Genomic DNA, 24,730 nt, shown 5'->3' on the forward strand with positions numbered 1-24,730 from the left:
GTAGTAAAATTATTTGTGTCCCCCCCCCCCCTTTAAAATGGAGTAGATTAAGTTAATCTTTTTGTCCTTTAAAAGGTTTTAATATACTCCTGTTCAGTAGCTCTAATCTCTTAATGAATGGGCATATTTATATGCTTTCTAGGCTATATTTAGTTATAAGATTATTCATTAATGTTCTTCATGTAATGAAATGCACCTAACTTTGCAAATGGAGTTAATGGTCCTGATTCTCCAGTACTTTACACCAGTTTTATGCCATTCTAACACCATTGAAGTCAGTGGAATTAAACAGGTAAAACTGGAATAAATGGAGTAGAGATTTGGTTCCAGTATCTGGGAGTGCCAGATAGCAATTTTAAGCAGGGCTATGGGAGTTGGGTCTCTTGAATTCTATTCCCAACTCCAGCACTGACAGTTCTGAAAGTCACTTGGCTCGTCTGTGCTTTAGTTCGTTCATCTAAACTTCTGTTGCCCCCAGCAATGTAGTATCTGAGTACCTAGATTCACCCACATCACAGAAGTGTTGAGACATAATTAGTGTTTCTAAAATGCATCAAGATGTGTAGATGAAAGGTGTTGTAGATACATGAGGGATTTATATATTCTCAGTTTCCACTTGGATCCTGGAGGGGGAAAATGGTGATAGATCTTTTCTAAAACTTGATGGCTGAGTGTGAAAGCTATAAATTAATGTTCTAAATGAACCCTTCAGAACAAGACAAACTTAAAGGGTCAATTGGTGGAGTAGTATGTGAGTTGGGAGTTAAACATGGAGAGTTAAATCCCAAGTGACAGAAATATATACTGTACTACTAGTGCTGTGGGCCTGATTCCCACCTACAATGAAGCCCATTCACATTATTCTGACAGCATAAAGAAACCCTGAGGTGTGTGGAAATTACTCTGCCAGAGTGGGGGAAAAGGGGTCTTGGTATAAATGAGAATTGGTCCCTCTGTTTAGAATAGTTTAGTGAATGAATGCACATTTCTCTGAAATGTAAGACTTGTTTTGATTTTCTTCTCATAAATGAACTCTGTGCATAAAACTACTGTAAAGTATTGGTATTGGATGTCAGATTGGCAAAATTCATTTCAGTTAAAATAACCAATAAAACACTCCAGTTAATGCTCTCAGTGGAAGGAGAAAGCTGCTGTTCAAGTTTAGAGCCAAGGCATGTTTGTGAAAAGACGTAGGAGTCTGGCTTACACACAAGTTGCACTCTTTACTTTTCCCATGGCTAATGAAGTATTTCAGAGGTGTATCAGAAGAAAAAATAAATTAACAAATTCGTAAATCCTGCTAATGGTACCAATCAAAATATAAAGACTGAATAAAACAAAAGTGGGATGTGTCAGCAGCATATCGACTATAGATAGGATAAAAACATCTTAAATTAATGCTGAAGATATAAAATGAAGCTGGTATCCTTGCAACAAAAACATCCATGAAGAAACTTTTGTAGTCTTAACTTCATTGTCACCAAGGCACACTTATTTTTATCAGAATTCTCTCTGACCCCAGGTTACCTTGGAAAATTGTGACTCTGATAACCAATCTCACCTATTTCCCCAGAGGGATTTTAAATTATAACCATGACACAGTAAGAACACTTATTCCTCGAGAAACTGGAACTCCAGGTCCTCTTACTTCCGATGTTTCAATGATTGATGTTTGTGCTAGTGGTCTCACGTGGCTTATTAACAGAAATCCATCTGAGTGAGATGATCAGGAATCTATTTAGGCCTTTTCCACATTAGACCTTCTAAGTATGTGTGAAAGCATTCTTCACGCATTTAAATGCTGTTGTGGTGTTGCTTGCATTTACATGCAGTATAATTATAGGGCCTTGGTTAGATCTTTTTTTATAGCTGGTTTGCACCGATATACTGCCACTCACTTCAGTAGAGCTACTCCTGATTTTACATGGAGATAAGCATCAAGGCCATAGTCTTCAGAAGCTATGCTATAGACTTACTGGGAATTTGTAGCATGACAGTTGCCTGAATTCTCAGGGTGGAGGGGGCCGGGCAGACAAATTATGCTAGACATGTTGGGGAATAGTTGTCAAGTGTTGTTCTGCTTCCATTGTAGATATGGGGCCTTATGTGTATGAGAGGAGCAGTAGGACAATAGGTTGCATGTTCAGGAGATATATAGGACTGTGAATTCTTACTTGCTACCTCCATTTCACACCAGCAAACATTTTACACTTTTCCCTGACTAATGTGAACAGGGATTTTTTTTATCTGATAACGATGCTGACAGAACAATGCTAACACATCAGCCCCCTGTCCAGTGCACTAACATGGTTCACAGAAAAACAATTCCTATCTTCGCTGGTTAAGAGAAACTTGCTGGAACCACTCTAGTAGTAACCATTGTGTTTTGACACAGAATAGCATTGTAATTATTGCTGGTTCAGATTTAATATGTGAGACCTTGTTTTTGCTACACTATCTGTAACTATGTCAATATTGTTCCCTTTGTAAAGGCTGTATCACAAATGGGATTTTGCTTTTATTTTCTATATGGAACATTCTGAATTTACTGTTGTGTTTCTCTTGATAATATAAAACTGATTTTTTTAAAATGGTCTCTGTTAGAAAATGCACAACACATTGCCTTTCTCCTCAAAATGAATCAGTTCTGTTTCTTTCCCTTTACTGAATCACTGTATGCAAAAAAATATTAAAGTTGATTATCAAGAAAAGAGGTTAAAAGGTAAAAATGGGGGGAGAGGAAGCTTCATTAGAAACTACATGAATAATATTTTGAACAGAGGGATGTTCCAAAGAAAATACACTTGTTCTGGTTCAGAGGGTGTTTGTAGTTTTAGGATTGGGAGAAATGACCTGATTAATTATACTACATTGCATTCTCTGCTGTTGTAAATGGAACCCAGGCTACGTCAAACAAGCTCGTAACAGTTAGGCAAGTCATGGGAAATTATTTAACATGGAAATCCCAATCCAACGAGTGCAGCGTTGTTGCTGGCAAAAGGGCATCCCATGTACGGAATAAAACAAGAAACAAGTCAGATTAAAGCATGAGAAGCAAAATGTTTTTGCAGTGATCCCCAGTGACATTTAACATGAAGTAAAATAAACACTTTCTCAGGCTAGAGGGTTTTTTTCAACTTTTGTTTCCTTTCTCTTTTACAGTGGATGGAATTGAGGTTTAACACTTTGGCAAAATGCCCACACTGCAAAAAAATGTAAGTTTCCTAAAAATGCTAAGTTTGTTGGAGAGACATTAGAAACAAATTTAAAGTAGTTAAACTTATGTCAGATATTATTGATGGAGAACAGGCTGACATGCAGATATTTTGTTTTCTGTACCTGAGAATACCAAGACTAAAGAGCATGGTGTGTGCCAGTGAACCTTCCCCTCGGTATTCCCTACAAGTTTAACATGTGCAGGTTAGATTAGTAACTGCTTTGGTTGTCATTGTCTCTTTCTTCCTCAGACAGCTAACGATAGAAAGAGATGGATTACTACAACTAACAGCAGCTTACATTTTTATTTAATGTCTTTGAAGCTTACCATTTCATGCAGTTAATCGGGATGTTGCATAAATGTACAATCCACCTTGTTTGAGAGCAATAGGAGAAGAAAGGAAAAATATTTATTAATTTGGAAAGTATTTTTTTCTCTCTGTTCCCAAATGCAAAGCTTAATTCATATTAAGTATCTTATTGCAATAGCTTGCTTAACATTTAATATTTATGGAATAATTTCTAACTTGTCTACTATTTGGTAAGGAGTGAGAAGTTACATCAAGGCTGAACTTTTAAGAAGGAAAGTTAAGGAAGCAAACCACATATTTAAAATATATATTTAGAAAGTAAGTTTAACTTTTGCAGCAATTGGTTGGGCATGGTAGTAATTATCTTCAAATGGCACTAAAAATTATGCCAAGTATCAGAGGGGTAGCCGTGTTTGTTTTTGTGGATACAGACTATGAGGAGTCCGATGGCACCTTATAGACTAACACATTTATTTGGGCATAAGCTTTCTTAGGTTAAAAAAAAAAAACCCTCTTCTTCAGGTACATGGAGTGAAAATTAGAGATGCGGGCATAAATATACTGACACAAGAAATATACTGTGTCAGTATTTTCACTCCATGCATCTGAAGAAGTGGGTTTTTTACCCACGAAAGCTTATGCCCTAATAAATATGTTAGTCTATAAGGTGCCACCGGACTCCTCACTAAAAATGATATCTCCCAATGTTGCCCAGAATGTATGTTCGAAGAAAGATGATTGCAAATAAAGGGCATGAAATTAGAGGTGAAAATATTACTTTAGCTGACTTATTTCCCATGCTAATGCTATTCAGAGGATCCTGTCTTCCCTTGTTTTATTTATATTACTTCCAGTAATGGGAGTAGTATGTTGCATTGATAAGGGGAAATACCACCAGCATTGGGTATATATTATATGAAAGAACAGGAAGATGCCTAGGGCAATGGAGAGTTTAGGCCAAGACTTTAACATTTAGGTACCTATACAAGTGGCCTGGTTTTCAAAAGTGCGTGGCACCCTGCACTGGAGTCATTTTGACACAGCCAGCACTTTGGGGGCACACTTCTGGAAATCTTGGGCTCAGTACATGTGACTGACTGCATGAGTAGCAGGCATTTTCCCATTTGTCTAGGTCAGTGGTTCTTAAACTGTCGGTCGGGACCCCAAAGTGGGTCGCAGCCCCATTTTGATGGGGTTGCCAAGGCTGTCATTAGATTTGCTGGGGCCTGGGACCCAAGCCCCACTGCCTGTGGCTGAAGCATGAGGATTTGAGCCCTTGGTGGAGGGGCTCAGGGTTACAGGTCCCCTGCCTGGGGCTGAAGCCCTTGAGCTTTGGCTTTGACCCCTGTTCCCCACCTGGGGCAGTGGGGCTTGGGATTCGTCTTTGGCCCCCCTACCCAGGACAGTGGGGCTTGGGCGGGCTCAGGCTTCAGCCCCCCCTCCTGGGGCCAGGTAGTAATTTTTGTTGTCAGAAGGGGGGTCATAGTGCAATGAAGTTTGAGAACCCCTGATCTAGGCCAATGAACCCCGGAGTCTGCGTTAATTGTCTTCCATTTGCTGTCCCTGCTCTAATGTATTGGCAGTAACTACAAACAGACTTTCTCTTCCGAACTAAGTACTACATTAATCGTGGTTAGCAGTTATATTTTAAAAGTGACATTTATGGCTGACCTCCAAGTCATCTCTCTCCTGATACTACCCCAAAGCCCAGTGGAATCAAATATTTCTTTTAAAAATGAACCAGCATGATGGTAACAAGTATACCACCTGATGTTATTGCTGTAATCCTCATCCTCTCTCCCCGCTTCTTTGTTGTTGAATCTCTTTGGAGCAAGGACTTCTTATTTGATTTGTTCTTAAAGGGACAAGCACACTTATGGTCCAGAATAAATAATAAACCTGGACCTTTACTGAAACTGTTTTAATGTGCAAGCTGCAACTATCGTGATGGATAACAGAGAAGTTTTTTGAAGGCATGGAGTATTGTGGCATAACTTTGTATCAAGTGAAAGCCCCTAGCCTTGGGACTTGAGGGGACACAATCTTAAACTTCGTAGCTGTAGCTTTGTATTGTTTGTTTGGTGGACCTCTTCATGCACTTGAAGGGGGGTTTTGGGGTGGGGAAGGGAGAGGGGGTTTGTAATTCTGACAAGAAAAGATCAGTTCCTAAAGCAGGGATTTTAGGGTATAATTTAAGTGACTAAGGCTCCTAACTGCCTGAGTTATTTTGTAACTGAGACTGACTGCTGAATCATTTGAGCACTTTAGCAAATATGAAAATCTGACTTGGTTAACAATATAACTTCCAGTGGCGAACACAGAAAGGATGGTGAAATTAACAGCCACAGACTTACATTTGAGTGTGTTTCTTTTATGCACTGTACAAATAACTTGCATACACCAGTAGAGACCAGGTTGGCACCCAGAAAAATGAATTCTAATGCATAAAATTGTGCCCCATAGAATGTAAACACTTTTTTGATTATATTTTTAAGAGAGTGCATGTAATAAAATAAAGTTAGGTTTGATATATTGAAAGAAACAAAACAAGCAGTTAAATTGGATTCATACACAGCGTCTTCACAACACAGATGGTACTGGCTTTTTATGTCTGGATATTGGGAAAACATGCTGTTTTGGGCCCGTAACTGTAAATGTTTCTTGCTTTTTTTCCTCTGATGTCACAAGTTTAACAGTCAGTTTTGGCGGAAGGGGGAGTGGGATTTCACTTCATATGACAATGAGTGCCTGCAGGATGATTCCTTGTAAAGTGACAGAAACCATTTATAAGATGAAAATATAAATGCAGAGAGCAAAATGGTTCACTACCATTTAAACTACTTCGGTAAATTGGCATGAACAGCCTGTGTATCTGTTGAATCCCTTAATGAAGAAGCAGTAATGAAAGCTCTAAAATTTATACTCCTTCTGGCTAATATAAGAAGTTGCTCACAAACTATCTATGGTTCCATCAGAACTTCAAATACAGCTGTGTGAGGGGACCCAGTCACAATACTGTTCTGTTTTATAGTGTCCATGGGACCTTGAAAGTGACCTTGCAAAGAGGTGTAAATGGGTTTTGCCTTTTTCTTTTTGTTTCTGTGCAGTGTATTTTTAAACAGGTCTGAAAGTTGTTTTTTTTGTTTTGTTTTTAGCTCCACTCTGGGGAAGAAATGTGTGTGAGGAAATAAAGTTTCCTCTCCTTGGTTTTTTTACTTTATAAATTCAGTACTTGTCTACCCTCTTCTTCCTGGAAGACTCTCTGGACAACTTGAGAAATGATTGGATTATGAGCTCACAGTTACCAAGGAAGAAACATGATTAGAGGGGAGAAGGCTTTTTATTCAGATTACTTAAAGCTCTTTTGTGGTGGGTTTTCGCCCCTCTTAAAACTCGTTTGTCATACTCCTTAAGAAGAAGTCTTTGATTAAATACTCAACACTTTTGCCCCTTCATTTAAGGATGGAGAATTTGCTTCTTCTGGACCTCCATAGAGAACTTTAGCAAAAATAGGAAACATAGTTTTGACACTCCTGCTATTCTGAAGGTGAAGAACAGATTAAAAATGGAATTATAGCTAAGGTTTTGTCTATACCGAATCTCAAACCTTCCTGCACCATCAGACATCCGAACACGAACAAGACTCCACCATCTCTGCCTATCCTGGGCTGCTCTTTGCATGACCTCTTTTGTTAAATCCCATAAGTTTTCCCTTTCTAAATAACGTTCAATGGAGGGAATCTCTCAATCATCCCTTTTGCATGTTCTCCAGCCACCCAATGGCATGCCTCCCGTAGCAGATGGTCTGGGTTCGTTCTTAACACATCTTCTCTTCTAAATAACTTTTGGACATAAAGTTAGTTATTTATAGGAAAACAACAGCATGGAACTGTTTTGTGACTGGTTATGGAACAACTGTGATGGAACTGATTTCTTCCAAAATTATTGTGCTTCCAGTGCAAATAGAGCCTAAACTATGAGGGACAAAGTGTTTTCAGATAACTTTTCAAATAGTGTTATGAGGTTACTACTGTTCACATGGTTCTGTAATTTGGGATATGACAGTATTTTCATCTAATTTTTCTATATTTAATGCTTTTTAAAAAGTGTAAGATCTGTAGGAAAAAAATTCTTCCGTTTATTGAGGTATTGTAACCGAGTTGCTAGGACCATATACTGGGAGTCAAAATAACCTTTATTTTTATTCCCCTTGCTGGTATAGATTTGTGTATGACCTTAGACGAGTCACTTAACTTCTCTAAGCCTCAAATTCTACTGTAAAAATGAGAATGTTGGTCACCCTTCAGTTTCAGTTGGGTAAAAAGATGTTCTGTATTTTCTCCCCTGAAATGTTGCATAAGGTTATAGCTTTATCTCTTCTCCCCGCTTCTTATTTTATTGGGCAGGGAGAAAAAAAACAAACCCCCACAGCTATGGAAAGTAAAGGCAGAAGACCTAGGGTTGTTTCAGTGTTAAGTTTGCAAAATCAAACACTGAAGTCAGGAAACATTAAAAGTGAGGATTTCTGCCACAGTGTGAATGTAGAATGTGAGTATCTTCTATTCCTGCCATTTTGTTAACAACAACTTTCACCTAATTATAGGTAGTCATTAATGGGTATCTTGAAATATATAGGATCTACAATGCGGTCAAGCTAATGTAAGAAAAAGTTTAACTCTTTTTAGGGGTTTCCTGACTCTTGAGTACTTGATTTTGTAAGTTCAACATTCCATTGTCTAGTTTTTCACATTTATATAGGGTTTTTTTGGTTTGTTTTAAATAAAGTGCAGAAGTGTCTGTCTTCTGAAAGAAACCTGCATATTATTACTACTTTCACACTCAGAAAAAGCGTGATCTAGAACAGTGGTCTCCAACCTTTTTATGCCCAAGATCGCTTTTTGAATTATTAAGAGCAACCCAGAATCTGCCCTACCCCTTCACTCTCCCCCACCCTCAATCGCTTTAGCCAGGTTGGGGTTCGGGGGGGTGGGGGGGGTATGGGCTCTGGGCTGGGGCCAAGGGGTTCGCAGTGTGGGAAGGGGCTCCGGGCTGAGCCTGGGGCAGGTGTTGGGGTACAGGAAGGGGTGAGGGGTGAAAGCTCTGGGAGGGAGTTGGGGTGCAGTAGGGGGCTCCAGGCTGGGGCAGAGCATTGGGGTGCAGGAAGGGGTATGGGGTGCTGCTCTGGGGGGGGGAGGGGTTGGGTCAGGGCTGGGGCAGGGGTTTGGGGTGCTGCTCTGGGCGGGGAGGGGTTGGGTCAGGGCTGGGGCAGGGGTTTGGGGTGCAGGAGGGGGTATGGGGAGCTGGATCCAGGAGGAGGCTCAGGGCTGGGGGTTGTGGTGTGGTCTCCTGCCGGGCGGCACTTATCTCTGGCATCTCCTGGTTGGTGGCGCAGTGAGGCTAAGGCAGGCTGCTTGCCTGCCCCAACCCCATGCCACTCCCGGAAGGGGCCAAAGCGCCTCTGCAGCCCCTGAGGGGTCAGTGGGTGGCATGTTGCTCTGCACGCTGCCCCTCGCTGCAGGCACCACCCCCACAGCTCCCATTGGCCACAGTTCCCTGTTCCCGGCCAATGGGAGCTCCGGGGGCAGTGCTTGCAGCAAGGGGCAGCACTCAGAGACCCCTGCCTCCCCACCCCCCACGGTGCCGCACTGGCTGCTTCCAGGAGTGGCTTGAGGCAGGGGCAGGCTGGGAACCTGCCTTAGCAGCAGCCCCGCTACACCACCAGAGATTGTGACTGACTGGGAAAGTCTCTAGGATCGACCAGTCGATGGCGATCGACCGGTTGGTGATCGCTGGCCTAGCATTTAAGGTACTAACCTGAGACTTGGGAGACCCAGGGTCAATTTCCTGCTGTCCCACAGATTTTCTTTTTGACCGCAGGCCTTCTCTTTAAAACAAACGGAAAACAACCAAACCAACTGTGGATTTTCCCTTGAGGTATAGTGTTAACCTTGCCTTTACTTTTGTTTTTAGCATAGTTTTATTTTTTCAAAAATTCTTTAGGTGAGGCTTCCAGATGAAACATTCTTTCAACAATAGCTAGTGTGTCAAGAGCAGTTCTGTTTGACTGTGAAGGAACCATTAACTGATGGTTTCTAGTGGTCAGATGTGTAACTTCAGCCCCTGGCACCTTGAGATAAGGCTAAAATTGCTTGTATCACAAGGCAGTGTATTAGCTTGAGGAAGCTTTTTCTTGTACTCAGAACATTTGGAAATTTTTTGTAGATAAATACAAGTGCAGTAAAGCAGCTTAAACCAATCCATTTGAAAGCTTCCCAAGAAGACTGTTTAAAGAATTCTAGTCACATGTTAACCATGTGAGGCCTTGCTGGGGTTTTAATTAGCTTCAGCCGGGAAGTTGCTGGTTTGTCCTGTGACCGTCTATTAACTGTTTAGCTTTTCTTTGTCTTGTTGTACATTTCTGTTGAGAATTTATATAGGTATAGCAATATCCAAAGGAAGCCTCATTTTTCAGCTTCAGCCTTGAGTCACTTGAAATATGAGAAAATCAATTCTAAAGTTTTACTCTTGTTCCTTTAGCGGGAAGCACTACCAGGTTTAGGAGGTGCTTAATGGAGAGTGGTATCATATATGCAAATCATCCCTAGTTAGGAGGGACAGTCCATATATTTTAGTAAAATATTTACAATTCTCCCTCTCTGGCCCTCCAAGTTGCTTTCTGTATTCACTGTCTTTTGAAGGAATTAAAAAATGTGCCCCTATTTTTCTTACTGGATGTTCCTATTTGTAGCTTTCAGTATTGACAAAGATACTCTATTAGATATCTACCTGAACTTTTATCTCCCAACATTGACTTTTAATTCAGCTTTAGTGTGCAGAGTAGTAAGACTTGTGTGGAACCAAGCTGGAATGTGGCAGAAGGATACAGGCATTGCTCCCTCTTGGCTCTCCCATGGCTGCTAGCTGCCTGAAAGGACGCCATGTCTTTCTCTCCCATACCCCAACGCCAGCAATATATATCTATGTACATACATTGTATGCCTATAATATGAGGTATATGTTGTCAGCCATGCCCCCACTGGCATGCTCTGCATCTTTTTTAGGGAGCTGTAGCTGCAATTGTGAGATAGGTGCCACAATGTGGAGGCACAAAAATGGTTGGCAGAAGTATTGTGTGTGTGCTTCGCACTGATTTTCCGAAACCAAACTGCTTAGTGTGGTCAGTGTTGCATATCATGGAAGGGTGCTGAGGTCCTCCTGTACTAAAGCATGTCCAAGTGTTTTTTCTTTGGAGTGCGTGGCCTCTAGGACAACTGTGGGAAGTGCCAGATAAGAACTGAGACAGAGACTATCAGTGGGCATACTCATGTTTTTGACCTGCATGATGGGACTGAAACTATAGGATATTAAGAAATAACCTGTTGTCACAGATTATCTCCTCGCTGAAATCAGGGCCTTTCCTTGCTCCTGTGAGGGTAGTAGATCTAGTCTGGAGTGTTGGATCTGGAATTCTGTGCTTAGAGACAGAGAGCCAATAAAATACCAGAATGTTTTGGGGATATTGCTTCACAATCACTGGGATATCTTCTTAGTGGTCTAGTATAAATTTATAACGGGCAGCGGTATGGGGTTTTTTTTTTTTTTTTTTTTTTTTACAACCAGTAACACCAGGACATCTGAAATACTGCTCCCTCCTCCATCGTCCTCAGAAGTCACCATGGTACACAATGTACAGCAACAGTGGTGGAAGGCTTAACTGAAGTCTGATCAGTTGCATCACAGACAACTCTTAGCTGTTTCTGGAGTGATCAAGGTGAGGAGACTTTGTTTCCTCCTTAGCCATAGCATCTGTGAAATCCCAACTCTCAGGAGTGTATCAAGTTACTGATGGTTTCTCCTGTCAGAATTTAGTTAAATTGTGTGTTTCCACACAAGGGAACGGTCAATCTTTTTCAAAGATAAGATTGATTAGATTCAGCTGAGCTGGCTCGTTCACGAGAAGTGTAGGAATAGATTTGCAAAGATGTGGTATTTGCTTGTTTATTCTCCCAGTTTGGCTTACTGAGTGTAGATGTTTTTGGGGAAATGTTACCTTTGGAGATTGACTCTGGTCCTTCATATCTGCCTGAGGACAAAGGGGAGATTTGAATCCCATTATTAATGTTGCTTCCTTTTGAGGAGGACAAATATCCAGCTCATTTAGACAAGTACTGGCTAGGTCTTTGTTCAAGAAACCTTTTTTATAACGTAAGAATGGCTACACTGGGTCAGACCAATGGTCCATCTAGCTCAGTATCCTATCTTCCAACAGTGACCAATGCCAGATGCTACAAAGGGAATGAACAGAACAGGACAATCATCAAGTGATCTATCCCCTGTTGTCGAGTGCTGGCATCTGGCAATCAGAGGTTTAGGGACACCCAGAGCATGCGGTTGCACCCCTGGCCATCCTGGCTAATAGTCTTTTTGATGGACCTTTCCTCCATGACTATATCTAATTCTTTTTTGCACCCTGTTATAGTCTTGGCCTTCACAACATCCTCTGGCAAAGAGTTCCACAGGTTGACTGCACTGTGTGAAGAAATACTTCCTTTTGTTTGGTTTAAATCTGCTGCCTGTTAATTTCATTTGGTGACCGCTAGTTCTTGTGTTATGAGGATTAAATAACACTTCCTTATTTACTTTCTCCACACCAGTTGTGATTTTATAGACCTCTATCATATTCCTCCCCTCTCCCCTTAGTTGTGTCTTTTTCAAGTTGAAAAGTCCCAGGTTTTTAATCTCTCCTCGTATGGAAGCTGTTTCATACTCCTACTTATTTTTGTTGCCCTTCTCTGTGCCTTTTCCATTTCTAATATATTTTTTGAGATGGGGCAACCAGAACTGCATGCAGTATTTAAGGTGTGAGCATACCATGTCTTTATATAGTGGCATCATATTTTTTGTTTTATTATCTATCCCTTTCCTAATGGTTCCTAACATTCAGTTAGCTTTTTTGACTGCAGTTGTACATTTGAGTGGATGTTTTCAGAGAATGATCCATAATGACTCCAAGATCTATCTTGAGTGGTAAAAGCTAATTTAGATCCCATCGTTTTGTATGCATAGTTGGGCTTAGGTTTTCCAGTATACGTTACTTTGCATTTATCAGCATTGAATTTCATTTGCCATTTTGTTGCCCAGTCACCCACTTTTGTGAGATCCCTTTGTAACTCTCCACAGTCTGCTTTGGACTTATCTTGAGTTATTTTGTATCATTTGCAAACTTTGCCATCTCACTGTTTACCTCCTTTTCCATATTATTTATGAATATGTTGAACAGCGCAGGTCTTTCCATGAGAAGACCTTCCCTGTGTGACAAAGCTCTGTCCTTGCCTCCGTGGGTCCCATGTTTCCTGGCAGATTTCACTAGCCTCAGAGGCTCACTGTGACCCTCCACGTAACCCTTCTTTCTCTAGAGACAAGGGTCACAGTCTACTGAGCCATTTTCATTATAAGCCAGCAAGGGAGGTGAGGAGAAGTTATCCTTCCTTGACAGTCTCTGTTGTCTCCCAGTCTCAGTGATTAATCAGGGGGCAAAGGTCAGGGGGAGCCCTGGCCCACCCTCTACTCCAGGCTCCAGCCCAGGGACCCTAATAGTATCAGCTATGGTAGCTGACCTTTTAGAAACATGACATGTACAATTCCCTGGGCTACTTCCCCCACAGCAGCCCTCACTTCCTCAAGCTCCACTTCACCCTTACCTCAGGGCCTCCTTCCTTGTGCCTGATATGGTGTGTACTACTCAGTCTCTCCAACAGCGCAACTTCCTCCCACAGCTCCTGACATCCACCCCCACCTGACTGACTGGGAGGCTTTTAACTAGTTTCAGGCAGCCCCTGATTGGCTTCAGGTGTTCCAATCAACCTAGCCTTCTCCCTGCCTTCTGGAAAGTTCTTAATTGGCCCCAAGTGTCTTAATTGACCTGGAGCAGCTGCCATTTCACTTATCCTGGTACCAGGGATTTGTTTAGCCTGGAGCTAATATATCTATCTCCCACTACTTTTCTATAGCCATCTGGCCTTGCCCCGTCACAGTTTGTATTCCATGACTGCTTAGTTTGCTTAAGAGCCTTTGGTGAGGGAGCCTTTCCTGGTCAAAGGCTTTCTGAAAGTCCAAGTACACTATATCCATTGGATCAACCTTGTCCAAATGTTTGTTTGACCGCCTCAGAGAATTCTGATAGATTGGTGAGGCATGATTTCCCTTTACAAAAGCTATGTTGGCTCTTCTCCAACAAATCGTGTTCATTTATGTGTCTGATAATTCTGTTCTTTACTATAGATTTTGTCCATTAACAGCTGCCCACTTACCATCCTCTCTCCAGCATCTCTTTTTAATAAGAAAATATCACAGGGAAAGTGGTAGTGTCAGCTACAGTTCATTCTTGTATTCCACATATTACATTGATCCCTGTTGGTCTTGTTTCAGGCTGGGGTACGTTCCAGAACCAGTATTATTACTGGTGTTTGATGTCCCTCTGGTAATGGACAAGGGTAATATCTGTATATTGATGTTAGTAGAGCTCTCAGCAGTTTCTGATATTTTTAACCAGAAGTATTGTTGGCTGTTTCCAGGATTGAGTGAGGATGGATGGAGGGGTTCTGTGTTTGGGGGTTTTGTTTGGTTGGTTCATGTTCACCCTTATTGCTTAAAACATGGCTGCTAAGATGGGAGCAATAAAATGCTACTGCATGACACTGGATAACCTTTTCATTTTTTGTCCAGATGCCTGGCTGCCATGGTGCTAACTATAAATCACTTAAACTAAATATAAAGGGTGTAAAGTTTGAACAAATGACTCTTCTTGTTACTAATCAGAATTGATCTGTCTGGGCTAGGGGAATCTCAGAAGTAAAATTTCAAATATTAGCAGCCCCAAGCTGATACTTTTAGGGTCTTGTGTATGGTCTCTAAGTTACTGACAGGTAATCATAGCAGACTCCAAAGGTTATTTTGGGTAATATGCCAGAAATTTTGGGTGCTATCCAAACTTTTGAGTTCTCCATCCTGCACTGATGCAAAGAGGTTTTCTACCTTAAGTAAAACTGTAGTATTGTCTTGCTTGTCTATGGTGGCTAACAGTTTTGCTTGATTGTTGTGTGCCTCTCACCTCAGGGCTTGCCGTACTGGAATAGAACAGCCAGGCCAGCAGAGGAGCTGTGAGATCTGTTGAGTCTATAACCAGAATAACTTCAAAAGTGTGTGTGTGTTTATGGGGGGAGAGTGTGGTGGTGGAGAATAGCATTAAATATGGGGTGTTGAGGGAACAGAAGAATATTTTAAAATATTCAGACAAAAGATTCCATTTTAGGCAGGGTTTACTTTTGGCATTAGTTCTCCCATCCCTAGTACTACTGCCATCTCCCAAAATAAAATTAACCAAGGCATCAAGGGACAGAGAGCTGACTGAGTTAGATAGCTCTTTAGCAACAGGCTGCTTAATCTAATCTTGCCTAGCTTCTTCCCCAGCCTGTAATATTGTGTATTAAAGGTGGATTGCTGAAGTAGGGTTTTAGTCAAACTTGTTTAGTTTGGCAGGTCTGAAGACAAGGTTCCTGCCCCCAGAGTTTTCAATCCAGATGACGACTAATAGCCCAAGGATTTGTTTGCTTTGCTTGTTGACAATGATTTGTACAGTTAATTTAATTTTCAGATGCATCACAAGAATGTAGGAAAGAAAAATGATTTGTCACATGCTCTTGGCAAAGTTATCGAGTTGAAACTGGTCGAAATGTTTTGTGTAAACTCTAAAGGATTTTGGTATTTAGAATCATCATGATCCTCTTTTATATATGCAAATATTATATTTTCATGTTTCATGACTGGTAGAAAAACTGTTTTATGTTTTTAGGAAGAATTCAAGCAGAGTTATTCTGTCAGTGAAAAACTCTGAACAAGTAATTCCAGGAAATTTTTTATATAGGTAATCGCAATGTGAAATTTAGGAGTTTGTTAGAGTTTAGAGACTCTCCTCTCTGTGAAGATAGAAACTGATTTTTAGTTTTGCCATTTCTGGATTGTCTTTTATTAACAGATCTAAAAGAATCTCTTATATTATAGCCTCACAAGTCACACTAAAGTCTTTAAACATAAGGTTTTTTTATGCACTCAAAAAGAGACACTTACCTTGGTGTACCTCAAAACTGAATAAAGACCTTATTTTCCCTTCTAAATTTAGGTGACATAATTTTAAACTCTGAATTTACCAGGCTTCTGCTGGGCTAATGAATGTAACATTGAGGGTAGAAACTGTTGTCATAAGAATGGCCATACAGGGTCAGACCAAAGGTCCATTTAGCCCAGTATCCTGTCTTCCGACAGTGGCCAGTGCCAGGTGCCCCAGAGGGAATGAACAGAACAGGTAATGATCAAGTAATCCATTCTCTGTCGCTCATTCCCAGCTTCTGGCAAACAGAGGCTAGGGACACCATCCCTGCCCATCCTAGGTAATAGCCATTGATGGACCTATCCTCCATGAACTTATCTAGTTATTTTTCTTTTCTTTTCTTTTCTTTTTTTTCTATTTCTGTCCAGTGGTTAGAGTTAGGGTCTTGAAGTTGGGACTGCTGAGCTTTACTCCTACTTCTGCCTTTGACTCACTGTGTAACTTTGCACAAGATACTTAACCACCATCTGAGGCAGAGAAATTATTTTGGTTTGTAGTCTTAAATAGTACCATAGGTATGCCTGGTATGTTAGACAAGTCAAAGTGCCAGTTCCTGCCCTGAGGAGCTTCGAATCCTAATTTAAATTTAACACAGCATGGTTGGACAATTTAAAAAAAAAAAAAAAAGCCGGGGAAGGGAGTATGGGGGAGTGAAGTCTAGGACTGTGAAATATCCTGAGAGATTCTTATTGTTACTTACACATTTTCTGTCAGTTCTGCTTATTTGGTTAGTGTTTACAAATATTAAAATTTGGGGGATGGTGTCCGAAATAAGATCTGAAATGCTGTTTACCACAAATAGGTATGTCTTGTCTTTGAGAGACGGTACATTAGGATTTATACAATGGTTTTCAAAGTATTTAAAGATCTTCTGATTTAAAAAGTGCGGTGGAAGTGCTAAGTGTTGTTACAACATTAGTGCTACACTTGGTGGTAATAGTCAATCCAAGTTCTAGATATATACCCTACATTTAAGAGTAAAATTAATCGTAGGACTGGAAAGGACCTCGAGAGGTCGTCTTGTCCAGTCCACTGGACTCAAGGCAGGACTAAGTATTATCTGGATCATCCCTGACAGGTGTTTGTCTAACCTGCTCTTAAAAACTCCAATGAAGAGATTTCACAACCGCCCTAGGCAGTTTATTCCATGGTTTAACTACGCTGACAGGAATTTTTTCCTAATGTCCAAGCTAAACTTACCTTGCTGCAATTTAAGCCTATTGTTTCTTGTCCTATCCTCAGAGGTTAAAAAGAATAATTTTTCTCCCTCTTCTTTGTAACAACCTTTATGTACTTGAAAATTGTTATGTCCCCCCTCAGTCTTCTCTTCTTAAGCAAACCCAATTTTTTCAATCTCCCCTTATAGGTCATGTTTTTTTTTGACATTTTATTCTTTTTTTTCCTTCCTCTTTTTTTGCATCAGTGTTACACTGTTGACTCATGTTTAGCTTGTGATCCACTATGACCCCCCAGATTCCTTTCCGCAGTACCCCTTCCTAGAAAGTCATTTCTGATTTTGTATGTGTGTAACTGATGGTTCCTTCCTAAGTGCTTTGCATTTGTCCTTATCATATTTAATCTTATTTACTTCAGACTGTTTCCCCAGTTTGTCCAGGTCATTTTGAATTTTAATCCTATCCTCCAAAGCACTTGCAACTCCTCCCAGCTTGGTGTCGTCCACAAACTTAAGTGTATTCTCTATGCCATTATCTAAATCATTGCTGAAGATATTGAACAGAACTGGACCCAGGGCCGATCCCTGCAGGATCCCACTTGATATGCCCATTCTCTTACCACAGTGGGCACTGAGAGTTCCCAGTGGAAGTTGAGCCTGAAAAATAAAGTCCTAATTCTGTAATCTGATCCATACAGGGGGATACCTGTACCTGTGTAGAGCCACACTGTTAATGTCTTAATGGAAAGTAAATCCTCCACCCTGCTCCCCAAATCCACTGTCACCTTATCAGGAAAATCATGGAGCCCATATTAGTGCTCCTGCAATTTTAATTTTATTGTCTAGTAAATTGTTCAGTTAAAGCAGGGGTCCTGCCTCATACTGAGAGAGGGACGATCAGCGAGTTATCTCAAGTGCCTATACACAAATGCAAGAAGCCTGGGAAACAAACAGGGAGAACTGGAAGTCCTGGCACAGTCAAGGAATTATGATGTGATTGGAATAACAGAGACTTGGTGGGATAACTCACATGACTGGAGTACTGTCATGGATGGATATAAACTGTTCAGGAAGGACAGGCAGGGCAGAAAAGGTGGGGGAGTTGCATTGTATGTAAGGGAGCAGTGTGACTGCTCAGAACTCAAGTATGAAACTGCAGAAAAACCTGAGTGTCTCTGGATTAAGTTTAGAAGTGTGAGCAACAAGGGTGATGTCGTGGTGGGAGTCTGCTATAGACCACCGGACCAGGGGGATAAGGTGGACGAGGCTTTCTTCCGGCAACTCATGGAAGTTACTAGATCGCATGCCCTGGTTCTTATGGGAGACTTCAGTCATCCTGATATCTGCTGGGAGAGCAATACAGCGGTGCACAGACAATCCAGGAAGTTTTTGGAAAGTGTAGGAGACAATTTCCTGGTGCAAGTGCTGGAGGAACCAACTAGGGGAAGAGCTCTTCTTGACCTGCTGCTCACAAACCGGGAAGAATTAGTAGGGGAAGCAAAAGTGGATGGGAACCTGGGAGGCAGTGACCATGAGATGGTCGAGTTCAGGATCCTGACACAGGGAAGAAAGGAGAGCAGCAGAATACGGACCCTGGACTTCAGAAAAGCAGACTTTGACTCCCTCAGGAAACTGATGGGCAGGATCCCCTGGGAGAATAACATGAGGGGGAAACGAGTCCAGGAGAGCTGGCTTTATTTTAAAGAATCCTTATTGAGGTTATAGGGACAAACCATCCCGATGTGTAGAAAGAATAGTAAATATGGCAGGTGACCAGCTTGGCTTAACAGTGAAATCCTTGCTGATCTTGAACACAAAAAAAGAAGCTTACAGGAAGTGGAAGATTGGACAAATGACCAGGGAAAAGTATAAAAATATTGCTCGGGGATGCAGGAGTGAAATTAGGAAGGCCAAATCACATCTGGAGTTGCAGCTAGCAAGAGATGTTAAGAGTAACAAGAAGGGTTTCTTCAGGTATGTTAGCAACAAGAAGAAAGTCAAGGGAAGTGTGGGCCCCTTACTGAATGAGGGAGGCAACCTAGTGACAGAGGATGTGGAAAAAGCGAATGTACGCAATGCTTTTTTTGCCTCTGTCTTCACGAACAAGGTCAGCTCCCAGACTACTGCACTGGGCAGCACAGCATGGGGAGGAGGTGACCAGCCCTCTGTGAAGAAAGAAGTGTTTCGGTACTATTTAGAAAAGCTGAACGAGCACAAGTCCATGGGGCCGGATGCGCTGCATCCAAGAGTGCTAAAGGAGTTGGCGGATGTGATTGCAGAGCCATTGGCCGTTATCTTTGAAAACTCGTGGCGATCGGGGGAGGTCCCGGACGACTGGAAAAAGGCTAATGTAGTGCCCATCTTTAAAAAAGGGAAGGAGGAGGATCCTGGGAACTACAGGCCAGTCAGCCTCACCTCCAGTCCCCGGAAAAATCATGGAGCAGGTCCTCAAGGAATCAATTCTGAAGCACTTAAAGGAGAGGAAAGTGATCAGGAACAGTCAGCATGGATTCACCAAGGGCAAGTCATGTCTGACTAATTTAATTGCCTTCTGTGACGAGATAATTGGCTCTATGGATGAGGGGAAAGCGGTGGATGTGTTGTTACTTGATTTTAGCAAAGCTTTTGACGCTGTCTCCCACAGTATTCTTGCCAGCAAGTTAAAGAAGTATGGGCTGGATGAATGCACTATAAGGTGGATAGAAAGCTGGCTAGATTGTCGGGCTCAACGGGTAGTGATCAATGGTTCCATGTCTAGTTGGCAGCCGGTATCAAGTGGAGTGCCCAAAGGGTCGGTCCTGGGGCCGGTTTTGTTCAATATCTTCATTAATGATCTGGAGGATGGTGTGGATTGCACCCTCAGCAAGTTTGCAGATGACACTAAACTGGGAGGAGAGATAGATACGCTGGAGGGTAGGGATAGGATACAGAGGGCCCTAGACAAATTGGAGGATTGGGCAAAAAGAAATCTGATGAGGTTCAACAAGGACAAGTGCAGAGTCCTGCACTGAGGACGGAAGAATCCCATGCACCGCTACAGACTAGGGACTGAATGGCTTGGCAGCAGTTCTGCAGAGAAGGACCTAGGGGTGACAGTGGACGAGAAGCTGGATATGAGTCAACAGTGTGCCCTTGTTGCCAAGAAGGCCAATGGCATTTTGGGATGTATAAGTAGGGGCATTGCCAGCAGATCGAGGGATGTGATCGTTCCCCTCTATTCGACATTGGTGAGGCCTCATCTGGAGTACTGTGTCTAGTTTTGGGCCCCACACTACAAGAAGGATGTGGAAAAATTGGAGAGAGTCTAGCAGAGGGCAACAAAAATGATTAGGGGACTGGAACACATGAGTTATGAGGAGAGGCTGAGGGAACTGGGATTGTTTAGTCTGCAGAAGAGAAGAATGAGGGGGGATTTGATAGCTGCTTTCAACTACCTGAAAGGGGGTTCCAAAGAGGATGGATCTAGACTGTTCTCAGAGGTAGCTGATGACAGAACAAGGAGTAATGGTCTGAAGTTGCAGTGGGGGAGGTTTAGGTTGGATATTAGGAAAAACTTTTTCACTAGGAGGGTGGTGAAACACTAGAATGCGTTACCTAGGGAGGTGGCGGAATCTCCTTTCTTAGAAGTTTTTAAGGTCAGGCTTGACAAAGCCCTGGCTGGGATGATTTAGGTGGGGATTGGTCGTGCTTTGAGCAGGGGGTTGGACTAAATGACCTCCTGAGGTCCCTTCCAACCCTGATATTCTATGATTTTATGAAAGCAAAACTGACTTTTTCCTGTCATGGACACTACAGTGGGTTCAAAATTTGCGTGGGTTGCATTGTCAAAATTTGGTGCTTCTCTCCAACAATCGGCTCTTAGTGAGTGGGCTCAGTGAATACAGAAGACAAAGGGGAAGTTGATAGTAAAGAATATAAACCAGAAGTTAAGAATTGTAGAAAATTGACAAAGGAACCCAAGGAACAAAAGGAAGAATCTATTACCATCGGCGTTAAGGACAATAAGAAGTTTTTCAAATATATTAGGAAGAAAAAGAATTCTGACAATGGCATTGGTTCATCAGTAGATGGAAGTGGAGAATGATCAATAATGATGCAGAAAAGGCAGAAGTGTTCAGTAAATATTTCTGTTCTGTATTTGGGGGGAAAAACAGATGAGTCTCATTATGTGATAACATTCTTTCTGTTCTGCTACTGTCTCAGGAGGATGTTGAACAGGAGCTACTAAAGTCACACTTTCAAATCAGCAAGTCCAGATTTAAAAATGCTGGCTGAGGAGCTTGCTGGACCGTTAATGATTGATTGATTATTTTATTTTATTTTTAAATAAGCCTTCGAGCACTGCTGAAGTTCCAGAAGACTGCAAGAATACTAATGTTGTGCCAATTTTTAAAAAGGGTAAATGGGGTGACTGGGTAATTATAGGCATGTCAGCCTATCATCGATTCCAGGCAAGATAATGGAGCAGCTGATATGGGACTTGATTAATAATGAACTAAAGGAGGGTAATCTAATTAATTCAAATCACCATGGGTTTATGGAAAATAGATCCTGTCAAACTAACTTGATGTCTTTTTTTTTTTTTTTTTGGGTGGGGGGTGAAATTACAAGTTTGGTTGATAAAGGTAATAGTGTTGAGGTAATATACTTCTATTTCTGTAAGATGTTTGACTTGGTACCACACAACATTTTGATTAAAAATCTAAAGTGATATAACATTAACATGGCATACATTAAATGGTTTAAAATTTTTGTCTGGATCTAATCTAATAAACATTTCATGTACAGTTCCTCTGTCGGAAGTGCACTCCCACGAAGACGCTGCTGTACATACATTACCATTGGAATGATATGCATCTTCATTGGAGTTGGATTAACTGTGAGTAATGCACTTAATATTAATTTTCAGTAGGTCTCCTCCCTTTTCCAGTATTTAAGTAGAGTCTCTTCAATTTCTACCTCAGTATTGCCTGTCACCATCCTACTAATCACGTACTTATGCTCTGGCATGCAACTTTAAAAGGCTGGTGGGCTCTTTTAAGGTGGTGATTAGAGCTGGCTGGGACACTCTCTGTTTCAGTTCCATGAGAAACTTTGAGGTTTTGGAAAAAAAATTATTCCTGATTTGGGATGAAAAGCCAAAACCTCAACATTTTTTGCAGAACTTGATGATTACTTGTTCTGTCCATTCCCTCTGGAGCACCTGGCGTTGGCCACTGTCGGAAGACAGGATACTGGGCTAGATGCACCATTGGTCTGACCCAGTATGGCTGTTCTTATGTTTGCTCTAGCCAATTGGAACAGTGCCCAAGACTAGAGGAGGACAAAAAGGGGTTTCGTCCTGGGGCCATTGGGGACCAAGCTGACCCCTGATATAACTTACACCAGCTGTTCACTACATCAGGGGCTTTTTGGGTAGCCAGGGATCTGCCCAATGCACCAGCAGCTTAGCAATGCCCTCTGTGGTATCATTCATTGACAGGTGATATCGCCGCCTTCTTCATAGGCAGATGGAATCCTCCACTAGCCAGCTAAACTGGCTTTACAGCTGCTTTGTGCTGGCAGATAGGTGCAAAGCAGCCATAGTGTGACCACGATTCTGGCCCAGCCAGTGTAAAACTAGTAAAAGGAAATGCAAGTACTCTTCTCCAGTGTATCACTGACCCGTAGAGCTCATTGTTACAGGAATTGAGGTCAAGAGCTTAGTAGGATTCAGAAAGGATTAGAAAGTTTATAGATCAATAAGAACATCTACATTTACGTTACATAACTTAATAAAGTATAAGGAATAGAAATCCGGGAATAAGCCAACAACTAACCAAAATTCTCCCATTGACAGTTTATTTAATAACAGTTCATGGTGGAAGCTATATACCTTTCTCTGAGACATCTGGTATTGGTCACTGTTAGAGACAACAATACCTTAAAAGGATTACTGGAGTGATGCAGAATGGCAATCGCTACGTAATACCAATAAAATATAATAAATATTAACGATAATTAGTAGTGATGCTACTGCATATTAGTAGTCATGCTAGGCTCTCTTTAGTTATTTAAAACCACTTTTCCATTATTTTATCATAAGAACATAAAAACGGCCATACTGGGTCAGACCAAAGGTCCATCTAGCTCAGTATCCTGTCTTATGACAGTGGCCAATACCAGGTGCTTCCAAGGGAATGAACAGAACAGGTAGTCATCATGTGATCCATGCACTATCGCCCATTCCCAGCTTCTGGCAAACAAAGGCTAGGGGCACCATCCCTGCCCATCCTGGCTAATAGCCATTGATGGACCTCTCCTCTATGAATATGTCGAATTTTTTTTTTGAACTCTTATAGTCTTGGCCTTCACAACATCCTCTGGCAAAGAATTCCACAGGTTGACTGCATTATGTGAAGAAATACTTCCTTTTGTTTGTTTTAAATCTGCTGCCTATTAATTTCATTTGGTGACCCCTAGTCCTGGTGTTATGAGGGTTAAATAACACTTCCTTATTTACTTTCTCCACACCAATCATGATTTTATAGACCTCAATCATATCCCCCCTTAGTTGTCTTTTTTCCAAGCTGAAAAGTCCCAGTTTTATTAATCTCTCCTCATACAAAAGCTGTTCCATACTCCTAATCATTTTTGTTGCTCTTTTCTGCACCTTTTCCAGTTCCAACATATCTTTTTTGAGGTGGGGCAACCACATCTGTATGTAGTATTCAAGATGTGGGCGTATCATGGATTTATATAGAGTTAATATGATATTTTCTGTCTTATTATCTGTTCCTTTCTTAATGATTCCCAACATTGTTAGCTTTTTTGACTGTCGCTGCATATTGAGTGGATATTTTCAGAGAACTATCCACAATGACTCCAAGATCTCTTTCTTGAGTGGTAATGGCTAATTTAGACCACATCATTCTATATGTATAGTTGGGATTGTTTTCCAATGTGCATTACTTTGCATTTATCAACATTGAATTTCATCTGCCATTTTGTTGCCCAGTCACCCAGTTTTGTGAGATCCCTTTGAAACTCTTTGCAGTCTGTTTGGACTTAACTATCTTGAGTAATTATGTATCATCTGCAAATTTTGTCCCCTCACTGTTTACCCCTTTTTCCAGATCATTTATAAATAAGTTGAATAGGACTGGGCCCAGTACAGACCCCTTGGGGACACCACTATTTACCTCTTTCCATTCTGAAAACTGACCATTTATTCCTACCCTTTGTTTCCTATCTTTTAACCAGTTACCAATCCATAAGAGGACCTTCCCTCTTACCGCATGACAGCTTACTTTGCTTAAGAGCCTTTGGTGAGGGACCTTGTCAAAGGCTTTCTGAAAATCAAAGTACAGTGTATCCACTGGATCACCCTTGTCCACATGCTTGTTGATCCCCTCAAAGAATTCTAGTAGATTGGTGAGGCATGATTTTTCTTTATAAAAAACTTGTTGACTCTTCACCAACAAATCATGTTCATCTATGTCTCTGATAATTCTGTTCTTTACTATAGTTTCAACCAGTTTGCCTGGTACTGAAGTTAGGCTTACCAGCCTATACTTGCCAGGGTCACCTCTGAAGTCTTTTTTAAAAGACCACATAAACCATCTTCCTATCTTGTACAGAAGCCGATTTAAATGATAGGTTACATACCACATTTAGCAGTTCTGCAATTTCACATATAAGTTCCTTCAGAACTCTTGGGTGTATACCATCTGGTCCTGGTGACATATTACTGTTTCATTTATTAATTTGTTCCAAAACCTCCTCAAATGACACCTCAATCTGGGACACATCCTCAGATTTGTCCCCTAAAAAGAATGGCTAAGGTTTCCTCATCCTCAGCTGTGAAGACCAATGCGAATAATT

At 41.3% G+C, this 24,730-nt stretch overlaps 1 protein-coding gene across 1 annotated transcript in view; it reads left to right on the forward strand.

Annotated features, from left to right (window-relative positions):
- The window catches only part of PIP4P2 (phosphatidylinositol-4,5-bisphosphate 4-phosphatase 2), a 56,747-nt gene that overhangs the window by 28,971 nt on the left and 3,046 nt on the right, over nt 1–24,730 (forward strand). The window contains exons 5-6 of the mRNA XM_074944119.1: nt 3,163–3,215; nt 21,656–21,746. Of these exons, the coding sequence (XP_074800220.1) occupies nt 3,163–3,215; nt 21,656–21,746 (144 nt within the window). The remainder of the gene's footprint in view (nt 1–3,162; nt 3,216–21,655; nt 21,747–24,730) is intronic.

This window comes from Natator depressus, chromosome 2, assembly GCF_965152275.1.
Source record: "Natator depressus isolate rNatDep1 chromosome 2, rNatDep2.hap1, whole genome shotgun sequence".
Lineage (NCBI taxonomy): Eukaryota > Metazoa > Chordata > Testudines > Cheloniidae > Natator > Natator depressus.